The sequence below is a fragment of the Cornus florida genome, unplaced genomic scaffold, assembly GCF_030987335.1.
Source record: "Cornus florida cultivar Cherokee Brave unplaced genomic scaffold, ASM3098733v1 CherokeeBrave_3.0.0_Hap2_Chr03, whole genome shotgun sequence".
Classification (NCBI taxonomy): Eukaryota; Viridiplantae; Streptophyta; class Magnoliopsida; order Cornales; family Cornaceae; genus Cornus; species Cornus florida.
In genome coordinates this window covers 57,025,266-57,040,529 of record NW_026775573.1, presented here as the reverse complement: position 1 = coordinate 57,040,529, position 15,264 = coordinate 57,025,266, and the positions used below count along the sequence as shown (strand labels likewise).

General features: G+C 35.1%; 1 protein-coding gene across 3 annotated transcripts; it reads left to right on the top strand.

Moving 5' to 3' along the window:
• The first annotated feature begins 959 nt into the window (after positions 1 to 959).
• On the top strand, positions 960 to 5,489 carry LOC132300589 (type I inositol polyphosphate 5-phosphatase 10-like). 3 transcript variants are annotated; one of them, XM_059797751.1, is made up of 10 exons: positions 960 to 1,105; positions 1,230 to 1,307; positions 1,672 to 1,744; positions 2,351 to 2,438; positions 2,531 to 2,638; positions 3,144 to 3,696; positions 3,849 to 4,042; positions 4,181 to 4,289; positions 4,622 to 4,770; positions 4,889 to 5,489. In XM_059797751.1, exons 1-10 carry the CDS (start codon positions 1,055 to 1,057, stop codon positions 5,100 to 5,102), a joined length of 1,617 nt encoding a protein of 538 aa, XP_059653734.1. In that variant the 5' UTR covers positions 960 to 1,054; the 3' UTR covers positions 5,103 to 5,489. The 3 variants fall into 3 exon arrangements, with proteins under 3 accessions (XP_059653734.1, XP_059653735.1, XP_059653736.1); XM_059797752.1 differs by lacking the exons at positions 960 to 1,105; positions 1,230 to 1,307; positions 1,672 to 1,744 and adding an exon at positions 2,039 to 2,120; XM_059797753.1 differs by lacking the exons at positions 960 to 1,105; positions 1,230 to 1,307; positions 1,672 to 1,744 and adding an exon at positions 2,052 to 2,136.
• Positions 5,490 to 15,264: the final 9,775 nt, after the last annotated feature.

The following is a 15,264-nucleotide window of genomic DNA, read 5'->3' as shown; positions in this document are numbered from 1 at the left end:
TCAACTCTCATATATGACTGAAAGATGTCGATCTAATATATATATATATATATATATATATTTTCAGAACAATGTTTGATTTTAAATTCAAAAACAGAAATAATAAATAATGCTACTTGAGGGAGAAAGAGAAAAGTATTAGTTTCTATTGCCTGTAGTCATCATTTTTTTTCTTTTAAAATTTAAATACTTATTGATATTTTATTGGATCACCTCATCATAAGAATGAAGTTCCTTCTCACATGGCCTAAGACAAACATTATTCTTAAATATTTTACTCTTTCTTTATTATTGGTGAGTGTTAGTAATCAGTAATCACTTCGGTTCGAGAATTAATGAACCGTTACATAAAACACAAAAATGTTTTAAATTAAAAGCCCTTTTAAAGGATTGAAATGCAATTCCCAAAACAGGCTCCACCTTTCAAGCTCTCATTGACTCAAACTTTAACATGAAGCAGCATCACATAGACTTTGACTATCATAAACAATTTAAAAGACAGTCTGTCCAAGTACAAAAGACACACACAGCGCAAGAGAGATGGTATATAAAATTGACGATCTTTACCAATAAAAATTAAAAATCAAAATAAGAATCGACAAACAAAAACAAAAACAAAGGCCAGACGAAAAACAGCATTTTCCCATGAGCCGGGGTCTGAATTCCGAAGACACATTCCAGATTGTATGTCAATATTCTCTGATTGTTCAATATATATATATGTGTGTGTGTGTGTGTGTATAGAAAGAGAAAGAACACTTGTGCCCGCAAATCTTCCTCTCAGTTTGGAAACTCCGACTCTCATTGTAATTGACGACAGTCAAAGATATATTTGCTAATTCCATAAATTATTTTTGTAGAGTTTTCACATATATATATATATATTGATATGTGTGTGCGTCTATATAGGCACTAGGCAGTTGACCTTCTCGAATAAAACCATGTGGGTTTTTGCCGGTAGTCTGTTTGTTGAATTCTCGCAGTCGGTGTTTTTATAATATAGACATGTTCAAAGTCTTTTTTTATTTTTATACGTTTGCAGTTCATATTTTATATGAATGTTCTTCACCATGACAAAGGAAGTGACAATAATTTCCCATGGAATGTGAGTGATGAATTTATTTTTTTATTTTTTATGTTTTCCATTGTTGAATTCATTTTGTTGATTGTTTTCTTTTTGTAAATATATTTTATTGGGGGTTCCAATCAATTTTTGCTGTATATTTCAGTTTATGACGATTGAGAAGTCTAAGATCAGAACCAATCCTGAAGAAATTGTGATTCCGAATATGACTCCAATAATCGAGGTAATGAAGAAGGTAATTGTATTTCAAGTTTCCAAGCTTTTGGATCTGTTTGGTTGATAGTTTAAAAACAATTTTTAGGAACTCTAGAAACATAAAACAGTGTTGAGAAAGCTATCAAACAGTCAGAATTTGAGAACACTGGAGCACCGAATCAGTGTCTTGAAATGAAACTAATTTCTTCTGGTTCCAATTTCAGGGTGCAGTTGTTGTGTTTCCAAACACAACATATATATATATATATATATATATATATTATATGTATGTATATATTCTGTCAGAATTTTCTCTTTTAGGGATTTTCCTTTTGTTTCCTTTTGTGTTTGTTACATTTGTTTCTGTTCATTTCGATTGCCTGTGATTGCAGTCACTCTTTAAAAAGATTTTTGCCACAAAGAGTAAAGGAATGAAGACTATCAAAGACTCGTTTGATTCTTCAGGTGAGTACTACACATATATCCTTTGCTTTAAATGAACAGATCTTTGACACATTCTTACTAGAAAAATGTACAGAATTGGAGAATTGGACATTGTATTGACCACCTCTCTCTCACACACAAATGTGGGAAATGGACTTGTAAAAGGATATGCCAACAGATATTTTATATGGGGAATAGCAACATTGCAAGTTGGTGTAAAGTTAAGAATATGTTCTGTTTCAACTTCTTATCCATTGTTCGAAAGCAAGCAAGAATGGTATCCATTGTTCTTATATATAATTTATTAGCTGTATTCGGTTTTCTTGTACCGGCTCTTTCTTCACTTCTATAAATTCTTGTTTATTGCTGAGAATAGTGGTTGATTTTGAATATAGCTGTGAGAAGATTTCTCAGTATATAATTTATTAGCTGTATTCGGTTTTTCTTGTACCATCTCTTTCTTCACTTCTATAAATTCTTGTTTTTCACTGAGAATAGCGGTTGATTTTGAATAGCTTTGAGAAGATTTCTCAAGGAAAGTTTTTTAAGTTCAATAGCTTAAAACTTTCGGAAAATTCTACAATTCTCCTAACCTTTTCTTTGCTTTCCTTCTATCCTTGTTTGCAGAATCACAGCCCCTTACAGGGATTGAGAGTCCGCTTTTTCGTGGCCTAGGACATCCAATGCCGATTGTTCAAGAAGTTCAGTCCTTACGGTAATGAGGCAAAGAAATATTATGGTTCTAGTTTCTTTATTTTCCTCTATTTTGCTACACAGTCATGCTTATGTTTTTACTTTTTTCTATAGTGTTTTTGTTGCGACATGGAATGTAGGAGGGCAATCCCCTCCTGATAGTGGCCTTGATCTCGATCAATTTCTTCAGGTCCGAGATCCGTCGGATATATACATTTTGGGGTACTCTCTCTCTCTCTGTGTCTGTGTGTGTGTATTTTGCAAGAAATACAGGAACAACCAACTCCCTTCAATGCAAAAACTAAAAAATAAAAATAAATAAATAAATAAAATTATCCTGAACTCAGATCACTATTGTTGTTCTTATAAGTTTGATTGCTTTTATCTATTTAAATGACATGGTGCAAAAGAAATTCATTTTTTCCAATTATTTTCATGTAGCTTACCTAAAATGGTGAGCACTAACCATGGAATATCAAGATGTCCAACATGGTGACCTCAAAACATATGAACTGTAATTCAGGCGTTGATGGGTTAAATTTTGTCTGGTTTTTATATGAATTGTGCATCCAACTTAGAATAGAAGTATTCTTGTTATGTAGAGTATATTCGTATTTAAGATGTTTGTCATTATAATCTTAGATTTCAGTATGTTCTATTATAATAGCGTCATATTTTTGCATACTGATTTTCATTTGTATCAATTTTTGTTCTTTGTAATTACCAGCTTTCAGGAAATAGTCCCCTTGAATGCTGGGAATGTGTTAGTTATAGAAGATAATGGAACGGCAGCGAAATGGCTATCTTTAATTAGCAACTCCTTGAATCAATCTACCAATGGTCGGACCAACAGCAAAACAATTTCCTCTTTTGGCATCAAGCCTTTGGTTCGGGGAAGTCCAAAGCCCAACTCTGCTATTGGCAGCTCGCTATTCTTTCAAAAGACTTCCCTCAAAGCAGCAACTAAAATATTCAGGGGCGAGAATGCAAGGATGCTTAAGAGTTGCAACTGCACTTTAGACTTCTTGGAAAGGAAGTATAGTAAAGATTCATGTTCTAAATGGCAAGAGTCGAATATTAGTGAAAATGACTCCTCTTCTGATGATGAGGGAATCACCGGTCCCTCTAGTACTAACCAGATGAGTTATAGCCTTGTAGTTAGCAAGCAGATGGTGGGAATCTTTGTTACTGTTTGGGTTAGGAACGAACTAATCCCTCACATAGGGCACTTGAGAACTTCTTACACCAGTCGCGGGATCATGGGCTGCCTTGGGAACAAGGTAAGATTTTATAGTTAGATGAGATGGAAAATTGTACACTATGTATACATACAGAGTTAATCCACCAAACAAGCTTTTCTTGTGATGCTCGGAGATGAGATATGGTTAACATCTTTATTGTAATTTTTTTCTTCTTTTTGGTTGGATTGCAGGGGTGTATCTCCGTGAGTATGTCAATCCACCAAACAAGCTTTTGTTTTGTTTGCAGTCACTTGGCGTCGGGGGAGAAAGAAGGGGATGAGCTTAGAAGAAATTCGGACGTTATAGAGACACTCAGAAACACACAGTTTCCAAAGATATGCAGAACACCTAATAATAAGATACCCGAAAAAATTCTAGAACACGAGTGAGCTTCTCTGAATTTCATTAAGAAACATTTCATTTGCAGTTCTCTGTAATTTCTTTTTCATTGCATTTTTTGAATACTAGTAAACTTATTGTATATGACTTTCTAATTTTATACTGTCTGAAAAATTGGTGGCAGCCGGATCATTTGGTTAGGAGATTTAAACTACCGGATTGCTTTGAGCTATTCTGACACGAAAAAACTTCTAGTGGAGAACAAATGGGATACCCTTCTTGGCAAGGATCAGGTAGTTTACCTCATCCATGGATAAATTGAGAAATATATGCAATTGACGAGGAACTCTAACATATATATTTTTTTCTTGGATTCCCACTATTAATCAAATGATAAATTGGACTTGGTCCATTTTACGAACTGTGGTAAATTTAGTTTTGTTTGTTGTCTGAGCAACTCTATGATTTTTCCTTCTTTTCTTCTTCTTGTTACAACTTACAAGCCCTTGTGTTCCTCATTTGCTAATTATATAACTGGTTATATATGTTTTTCCTTCTAATTTGAACACAATCAAGGTCTCTTAAAAGGACTTCCGTTGAGCTTTTGGCTTTCTTGTTTTGATAGCTCAAGATGGAAATGGAAGCTGGGCGAGTATTCAAGGGATGGAAAGAAGGAAAGATCTACTTTGCACCTACATACAAATACTCCTACAACTCGGACACTTATGCAGGGGACACTATAAACTCGAAGGATAAAAGGAGAACTCCGGCATGGTACGCTTATGGCCACAAATATATATATATATATATATATATATATATATATATATATATTATTTAGAACTGAAATGCACACTACTACATGTAAATTTGAGTATTTAAAACACTGCAGGTGCGACAGAATACTGTGGCATGGAAATGGGATAAAGCTACTGTCTTATGTACGCCGCGAAATCCGATTTTCTGACCACCGGCCTGTTTTGGCGAATTTTTTGGTGGATGTCATGGTTGTCAAAGGTGGATTAAAGAAGGGACTATCTAACTCGAACATGAAAGTTGAAATTGAAGAACTCCTCCCCAAGCATGTAGAAATTTTTATCGAATAACATGTTCGTCTGCACGCTTATCTTTAAGGGTAGAAGAGGAAGAAGATCCGAGCGTGGTCATGGAAGACATTGGCCACTTACAAGCTTCTATGGGTGTGAGTAGTTAGGAATTTGAAGGGTAGATGAAAGACTTGGTTCTCTTCCATTTTTGTTAGTCACACACACACACACACACACACAGTTATGTACAACTAACTTACAAGCAATTTCTTGTTATGACTACAGAAGTGTAAACACTACCAAGTGCAGTGATTTACCGACTACATAAGCTAGTCTTGGGAACAGGGGAAGATAGTCTTGTTTACCATTGTCCCAAAATTTGCATTGAATGTATTAAGCTGTGTTTAAATTGGAGCTTTGGAATTGTAAACCTTTGGTTCAATTTTTTTAATTAATTTTTTTCCATTCAATTCCAGCAATTCTAATTTTAATTTCAATTCTAAGGCTCCAATTTCATGTAATTGAACACACCCTAACGTTTTTAACACTCCTCATATGTACCCTGCATAAGATGACAAAACTACCCCAAGGATACCGTACCCTAGGGTCTCCTAGTTCTTTGATCATCTATTAGGTGGGTTCCACCACCACATTCAACAGCTGAAAATCCAGAGATATGGTACCAATAGATTTATACTCGAATTGTCAAGGTCTTCTTGATTTTATCGGTTTATAACAATATTATCCTTATGTAACTTCTTAATCAATCAGTATTCGATAACATTGAACTTCGGCCTTTCTAACTTTGCCTTTGTGAAAATTACATGGTTTAAGGTTTTCAAATATCTGTCCGAACAAGAACTACAATGCATTGAAGATCAATCTCAATATCGTCTGAATTGCTCATCCAAGAGTACGCTTCTGAATTCAACCAACATGAACAGAGGGTACAATCAGCAACAATACATCATAAGATCATATAAGATGGAAGAGGTTGAAGTATTAGGTTGGAAATTTTGTAATATTTTGTAAGTGGTCATTTTAAAATATGGGAAATGGCCATGTTTGTTAATTTTGTATTTTGTCTTGTGGGTGTGTGTGTGAGATAGAGAGTGAATTTGAGAGAGTGAATTTGGTAAAGTGTGAAGGGCAATTTGGTCATTTCGCATATGAAGATAAAAGGGTCTTGAAGTGGAAAAATAGTAAATTGTTATATATGTGTGTGTTTCTGTGTAGCGTCCACATGTGATTAAAATAATGCACATCGGAAATGGCAGCAAGCTTGTATAGAAAGCTATTTGCTGCCCACGAATTGTATGCCTATAAATAGGCATCATATGTATGTAATGGGTGTGTGAAGATTAAAAAGGCATCTCTCTCCTTTTGTTATTGTGATACCTTTCGTATCCGAGACACGGGTTGATCAGGCCTGAGCCCAAACCCGAGGGAAATATCAAACAATTAATATGTAACCGAACACAGAATACAAGATGAAATAAATAATAACAATAAGCTGGAAGAACACTAATTGAAATTCTCAAAATATAATTAATGAAATCTGTTAAATCTAAACTCCAAAACTTCATAAGTTACAACTCGGGAATCCATCTAGTGGACCCCTTATTATTAAAAATCCCAATTGAAACTAAAATATCTGAAATAGAAACTTAAGGTAAATATAGAAAAGATTCCTACGTAGTCGGAGGAATGAATGTCTGTATCTGCTCTACACGTCCAAGCTCTAACCCTGGAACTGACGAACACTTGAAAAATTAGAGAGTGGGTCAGGCCCACATGCAAGTCCTATTCTACTACGATCCAAATAGTAATCCGATACGCAGATACATCCTAGGAAGACTCAACAATATCTAGAGTAGTCCATATGTATATATATAGTACACACTATAGGATGCTCACTAGTCTAGTAGGTCTGTCTCAGCCTGAGTAGAGATACCATGCAAATCGCACAATAACGTGGTCATGTGTACCTAGACCTACCAGGGAACAACACATATGTCCAGTTATCCATCCTAGGCGATATACGCGCCCTAACCATGGTCCTGAGACTCAAGCTCATACCATGGTACCATATAATAAATATATAAAGTCCGTACTCCTCCTAATACAAAATACCATCCATCTGTGTAGTGGTCTAGTATATGTATAATCATCCGTCCTGAAACCATATGAAGTCATCCAACTATTTTGTTGACATGACACAAGTAGGTAATGGACTTAACATATATGGTTAATCCATACCTTAATCCAAATTAGGTAGGACTTAGGGTTTGATCCAGTCCATACCTAGTATGTCACCGTCCCATACCGGTACATACAATCCTCCAGTTTGCACGGTTGACCAAACAATGATAAATACATATCAATTATACTTCAGAATAAGCACACATACCAATCTAATAAGTGTAAGATCAAACTATATATCCGGTATATGATCTAGAAGTCACATTCTAGTCCTTTAAAATGTTAGAGTAAAATACAGCATCTAATTCCTCTAAAACAGTACCATAACTTGATGCACTAAATAGTATAGTTAAACATCAATTAATTTCCATTTAAGCATACCTATATTTTTTCTAGAATATATAATATATGCTTATAGAACAGTTGAACCATGAACAACAGTTTAAAATTATGCTAGAAACCAAAGTGCTTTATAGAAACAGTAAGCAATGTCAAGGTATAATTCAACCTTCCACATGCAGTGTATTAATTAACTGTAGATTATTTCATGCTTCAAAATTAATACTAACATGCTTCCCAATCCTTTTACATCTCTAGAATAAATTTTATAAACCATCCACAGCCCTTGGAACCACTCAGAAACCTTCCTACAGGTCAAACTGAACCCAAAACCATGTAGAAACCAAAAACAGAAGTTGGAGCCGCCTCCCTCCACATTGGAGCCACCTCTACTGCATGTGGAGCCGGCTCAACCTCTTGTGGAGGCGGCTCCACCCTTGGGGTGAGCCGGCTCTACTCCACTGTGAGCCGTTGCGCGTAATCTGATCATTTTTTTCGCCTTCGGTGAAGTTCAGAGGCTCTGTACAATTTTTATAACTTATTCTAGAGTTCAATTGATGTTCCAGACTTAATTATAAGCATGGTTACATCCCACATACATGGAAGATTTTCAGGTTTAAACATTAACGCAAACAGACTTTCAAGTGAGAACTACTTCTAACTAACGACAGAATTATGCAACGATTTAAAAAATTGATACCAACATAATTACAAGATAAATTATAATATTTATTTAATCCATTTTAACGTTGGTTTAATCCCTGGAGTCATCCTAAACATGTATAGATCACAAACTAAAGGGAAAGAGAATAATAATGACTTGCCTTGAGTTTCAGTTTTGAAACTCTAAACCACTGTCTTTGAAACTTCTGTCCACGTCTGAGACTCCTGTTCTACACCTTAGGTGCTCTTGGTTCAACCCAGAAGCACTCCGTTTAGTGTATCCTTGAACCTCTCCGATAACGTCCTAGTTTCCACTCTCTGTATTCTCTCTATCTCACGGTATAAATATCAGTGAATTGGGTTTTGTTTTGTAACCCTAAACCAACGTATAATACTGTATTTATAGGTTTCAACACAACCCTAATTCTAATACAAAACCAACCCTAAGTCGGCTACATCCGTGTAAATAAAACCCTAATATAACTATATGTGTGCCTCCATACAGTCACGTTAAAACAATTAAATTTAATTAACTTAATTCAATTAAAACAAGTAAATAATTAAAGACCATTAAATCACCACAATGAAAACAATTACAATTAACACATGATCACGTCAACAATTAATACAAATAGAAACAAAAGGCCAGTTAAATAAATAAATAAATAAAAAACAAATAAACAATTAAATAAAAATAAATGCAATTTAAACAATTTAATAAATATAAATATTTAAATAAAAATAAATACAATTTAAACAATTTAATAAATACCAGGACTATCCTTTTGAAATCAATAAAATAATAATAATAATAATAATTAAACAATTAAATAAAAATAAATGCAATTTAAACAATTTAATAAATACCAGGACTATCCTTTTGAAATCAGGGGTATTATAGTTATACTTTCTTAATATGATGAAAGCTATCTTATTTTCTCTCACTTAATCTTACTTTATATATATATACACACACACACATATATATTTATTACACGTTATCAGCACGAGTTCTAGCCATTTGAGATTTGAACAAGAAGTTCTCTTTCCCTCTATCTCAACTATATAACTCTTTTGTGATATTAGTTTTGATAGATTGTTGGGTTTGTTTGCTTTATTAAAGAAAATTGTATTTGACTCCAAAAGGTAAGAAATCTTAATTATTAATTATTGTTCATGAATTAATTTGTCCACTTAAATGATATATTTGCTCACACCATAGTCGGTTCTACCGCCTTTATTATTTAATGATTTACTAACTATAGTCGGTTCTATCGCCTTTATTATTTAATGATTTACTAACCATGGTCGGTTCTACCGTCTTTATTATGCAATAATTTACATGGTCGATTTTATCGCCTTTATTATTTAATGATCTAATAACTATGGTCGGTTTTACCACCTTTATAATACTTCATATTATGTTATATAAAGCAAATGCCATGATTTTCCTTCGTCGCCATATTAGTGAGGAACTAAAAATTGAATACCTCACTGAAAGAGATCCACTAAGTTTGTAAAAAAAATTTGAAAGAAAGATATGATCATCAGCTTTCCTTCCAAAAGCTCGGGTCAGTTGGCAACAACTGCGTTTGCAAGATTTTAAAACTGTGGCTGAATACAACTCTGCCCTATTTAAAATCAGCTCTGCACTGAAATTGCGTGGTGATACCATCATTGATGAACTTTTGTTGGAAAAAACATTTACGCCTCGAATGTACTTTTACAATAACAATATCGAGAGCGTAGATTTGAAAAATATTCAGAGCTGATATCATGTTTGCTTATGGCAGAGCAAAATAATGAGTTTTTGTTAAGAAACCACCAGTCCCGTCTAATTGGATCGACACCGATCCCTGAAACATATATTGCCTCATCACATGGACGTGAACATGATAATAGACATAATCGTGGTGGTAGAATTGGCTACAATAATGAATATGGTTATGGTAAAAATCATTCTTATTACCATGAAGGATATCAATCCTCAAATTTTCGCAATCAGAGATCCATACCATATCCTCAAATGAGAGATTATAATAAAATGAAACAAGTAAAAGGGAATGATGTGGCTCAACCTCCCAAGGCACATGATAATACTTGTTATCGGTGTGGAATGACAGGGCATTGGCAAAGCATTTGTCGTACACCTAAGCATCTGGCTAAACTTTACCAAGCTTCAATGAAAGAAAAGGGGAAACAAAAGAAAATGAATTTCATTGATCATGATGAGCCAGTTGACATCACAAATCTAAATGTATCAGATTTTTATGACGACCATGATGGAAAGATACTTCCTGATTGGTAATGGAAATGTCCACACCAATTAATCCTATTTTCATTTCATGTTCTATCTACTATGTTATCTGCAACAAGTTTTTATTTTCCTTGTATTAAAGTTTTTATTTTCTAGTTTGTATTAAAATTTCTTTTCTAATAAAGAAATTTGCATGAATATGAATGGATCTGACTAGTTCCAAAATAAATGTTGAAGATATATGTCTTGCAGATAGTGGAACAACACACACAATCCTTCGAGATCAAAAATATATTTCTCACCTAATTTTGACAGACGCAAGTATTAGTACAATATCAGGTCCCACCGACTTGATTGAAGCCTCCGAATCAGCCAATATCATTTTGCCACGTGGAACAAGATTACAAATCAATAATGTCTTATATTCTATAAGATCTCGGAGAAATCTGTTGAGTTTTAAAGATTTGCGTCATAATGGGTATCATATTGAGACCGCAAATGAAAAAAATGTGGAATATCTCTACATTACTTCTATTACCTCATGCAAGAAGCTGATATTAGAAAAGCTCCCTATTTTCTCTTCTGGGTTATACTAAACAACCATGAGGACAATTGAGTCAGATGCTGTGATACATAAAAAATCTTGTGACCCAAAACTTTTTATGCTTTGGCATGATCGACTTGGTCACCCAGGGAGTACAATGATGTGTCAAATTATTGAAAATTCACATGGGAATCCACTAAAGGATCAAAAAATCATCTTACCAAATAATCATTTATGTACCGCCTACTCACAAGGTAAGTTGAATATTAGACCATCCCCTTCAAAGATCATTATTGAATCTCCCCCATTTTTACAACGAATTCACTGGTATATATGTGGGCTAATTCATCCACCCTGTGGACCATTTCACTATTTTATGGTCTTAATTGATGCCTCAACACGATGGTCACATAATTGTTTGCTTTTTACTCGTAATGTTGCATTTGTTAGACTTCTTGCTCAAATCATCAAATTACAGGCACACTTTCCTGATTACCAAATTAAGACAATCCGTCTTGATAATGACGTTAAATTTTCTTCTCAAGCTTTTGATGACTATTGCATGTCAGTTGGAATTAATGTTGAACATCATGTTGCACACACTCATACTCAAAATGGTATGGCCGAATCTTTTATTAAAAGATTTCAGTTAATTGGTCGTTATTTGCTTATGCGAACAAAATTACCTGTTTCTGCTTAGGGACATGCCATATTACATGCTGTATCATTAGTTCGTATACGACCAACTGCTTATCATAAGTACTCACCATTGCAACTTGTTTTTGGTCAACAACCAAATATCTCTCACATACGAGTTTTTAGTTGTGTTGTATATGTTTCAATTACACCACCCCAACACACTAAAATGGGTCCTTAACGTAGACTTGGAATTTATGTTGGTTTTGATTTTTCATCTATTATTGGATATCTTGAACTCCTGATAGGTGATGTCTTTAAAGCACAATTTGCTGACTATCATTATGATGAGACCGTTTTCCCACCATTAGAGGGAGAAAAGGCACAACAACAACGTGATATTGCTTGGAATGCCCTAGAATTGTCTCATTTTGATCCTCACTGATGAGCACTGAAAAGTGCACATTTAAACCCGTTAAGCTTAAGCATTCTAGTACCTTTATCTATCTTACTTTGCCGTTTTAGACTTATTACGTGTTATTTATATTTTCAGGCACTAATCCCAAAATTTAGCTAACTCAGCCAAATAAGAGCTTAATTGAAGCAATCCTGAGATAAACCAAAGGAGGGAGCAAAGTGGAGAAAGAAATGAGCAAAAAGGAATCAAGTTGTGCAGCTGAAAAGTTCGATCGATCCAACTTAGAGTTCGATCGATCGAACATCTATGATCGATCACAATACTTCTCGATAGATCCAACCTTGGCCTTTGCTGAAATTCCAAGTTCGATCGATCGAACATCACCTTCGATCGATCGAACCCTATTTTGTCATATTCAAATGATTGATCTTATCCACAGCTGTACGCCTACCAACCACTTTTGTCTTTTTCCCCATAAATATCTTGAAAATATCCCAGCCTTGTCATTATCCGGAGGAGTCAAACCACTTCGATCGATCCAAGATGCAGTTCGATCGATCGAACCCATTTTCGATCGATCCGAGTTAAGGTTCGATCGATCGAACTTCCTCCAGTGAGAAAAAGTTAAAGTCCAGCTCATTTATTCCGTCCTTCATCTAATCATTAGAGAATATGCCTTACACGACCACAGCTCATCATGGGGTGTATTTGACCTACCTATATAAGGAATATGATACACTTTTTGAGGGAGTCTCTTGTCACACATTGAAAATTGATCTTAGAGGCTCTTCTTGGAGAGGAGGAAGGAGGGAAGTTAGAGCACCATTGGAGGAGATCTTCACCAACAAGGAGCAGCCATGGAGTTAGCCCTTGAGGGTTGGATCATCACTACCATGAGTGGCTAGACATCCTCTTGGGGCTAGAGTTAGCCCCAAGCATGCTTTCTATACTCTAATCTTGTGTATTATTGAGGGATTAGTGTTGTATGATACATCTTGATATTCATGTATATATAAATCTTGATTATTTCATGGTTTGTATGGTTTAATGCTTCCAATTGACTATTCTATTATATCCATATGTCTATGTATGCTAGAGTAGGATATTCATGTGCTTATCCCTAGATTTAATGTTTTTGATGCATGTTTATGTGTATTGATGCTATAGATCTAGAGATTATCAAGATGATATACTTAATGAATGCTATTTTGGTTCATTTGATGGTTTATGCCTATTCTTGATGGTTTGTGCCTCTCCCCTAGTTTAGATAGCTTCATTTTCATGCTAGTAGTGTAGATTTAGTGTAGTGGTAGTGTAATGTTAGATGGGAGGACAATCTACTCTTGATGTTTGATGTTCCATGCTTGTGAGTCCAAATGGCATATTCCTCTAATATTGTGTTGTATGTGGATTGTGAGCTTAATAAAGGATTAATGACTTGTTTTGATCTATTGTGCTATCCCCATGTTGTCTAGACAATATATGCTCTATTGTTTAGATATATTGCGCTCTTCACATGATGTTTAGACAATACTTGCTTGATTTGTCATCCTTGCCAATTGAATCAACCTAATACACACACACCCTTATCATATTGCAACACATCCATTACCCTCAATTGATCACTTGTTAGTAGTATAGAAAAGTATTGCTTGGTGGTGATCTCTACACCCCAAGACCTCTCTCTCTCTTGTTTACTTCATATTATTTTATTTAGTTGAATTCAATTTAGCTTAATCAACCAACCAATCAATTGTGTGGTCACTCGACCTACTAACCCTAATTACCATAGTTTCACAATTCGATACACCATCTAATCCCTTGGGACGATCCCTACTCGCCCTATCTATATTTTATATAGAGAAAGGTAGTAGTGGCTTTCTATAAATGTAAAACTTGGCCACCTCCTAAATTCACAACTCTTCAAGCTTGACTTGGTATCGCGACCTTTGTAAAGGACCGGTCAGTTTTTGGCGCCGTTGCCGGGGATTTTAAATTGGCAACGTCGAATTGTGAAATTCAATTAGGATTAGTACTCTTTTGATCGTGTCTTTACTTTCTTTTTATTTTCTGTTTTTGATTGCTTATTGAATTTGTTCTCCATTGACTAGGTGCATTGAGCAAGGAGCTAGCAAAGTAATTCCAAGCTAAGGAGCAAAGCAAAGCAAAGGAAAAATGCTTAAAATGAAAAATTGTTAAGTAAAATTGCTAAGCTAAGCTTTTAATTTTGGAGTTGAAGTGCTAAAGGACTATTGTGAGACCTTCTTACTCAATCTCCTTAGTTAAATCAGGGGCCCACGTGGAGGCATTGCATAGCATCATTAGATAAATCGGGGGCCCACGTAGAGGCATTTATTTGACATACATTGCATTTGAAAATTGTGGTTGTGAAGTTTAATTACATTGTTGAGAAAGTTGCTTATTCGTGTTGCATTGTGCATGCATGGTCGTCGTTCATTAAGACCTACTCTTGTCCCTCTTGATTTGCATTTAGAATCCACTATTAGGAATCCAAGGGGAAGAGGAAGTTCACATAGAACCAATCTACCAATGGACGCTCTCAATGATGATCATGTTGAAGACCTTGGTCACATAGACTAACAAGGCATCCTTCATCCTAATGTGCAAAATGATAATATGCAAGTTCCATTAGGCATGCCTAGGCCATACATTCATTAACCTCCTCAACAACAAGGCCAAATTCCAATGGGAATTCCAAGGCCAATGTATGCACCACAACCCCCCATCATTAATCAAGCTCAATATAACCAAGGTGTCCATGTTGCACCTCAAGTTGCTAATCCACCACTCGCATTGAGAGATCACTATGTGCCTAATGAGTATAATGCACCCACATGCATTCAATTGCCACCATTTAGAGCACACCATTATGAGATTAAAGCACAAACTATCCAAATGCTACCTAACTTTCATGGACTTCCTAGTGAAGAACCTTACAAGCATTTGGATGAGTTTCTTGAAATTTGTTCTACCGTTCGATACACGGACATGCCGGAAGAAGTTTTAAGGCTGAAACTTTTTCCATTCACCCTTAAAGATAAGGCGAAGTATTGGTTTAACAACCTTAGGCCTTTTTCTATAACTTCTTGGGCAGAAATGCAACAAGAATTTTTGAAAAAGTACTATCCGGTTTCTAAGACCA

Coding starts and splice junctions, on each gene's coding strand:
- LOC132300589 (XM_059797751.1), top strand. CDS start 1,055: ATGAATGTTCTTCACCATGACAAAGGAAGTGACAATAATTTCCCATGG. Junction 1,745..2,350: donor AGACTCGTTTGATTCTTCAG/GTGAGTACTACA, acceptor CCTTGTTTGCAG/AATCACAGCCCCTTACAGGG. Junction 4,043..4,180: donor GAAAAAATTCTAGAACACGA/GTGAGCTTCTCT, acceptor AATTGGTGGCAG/CCGGATCATTTGGTTAGGAG.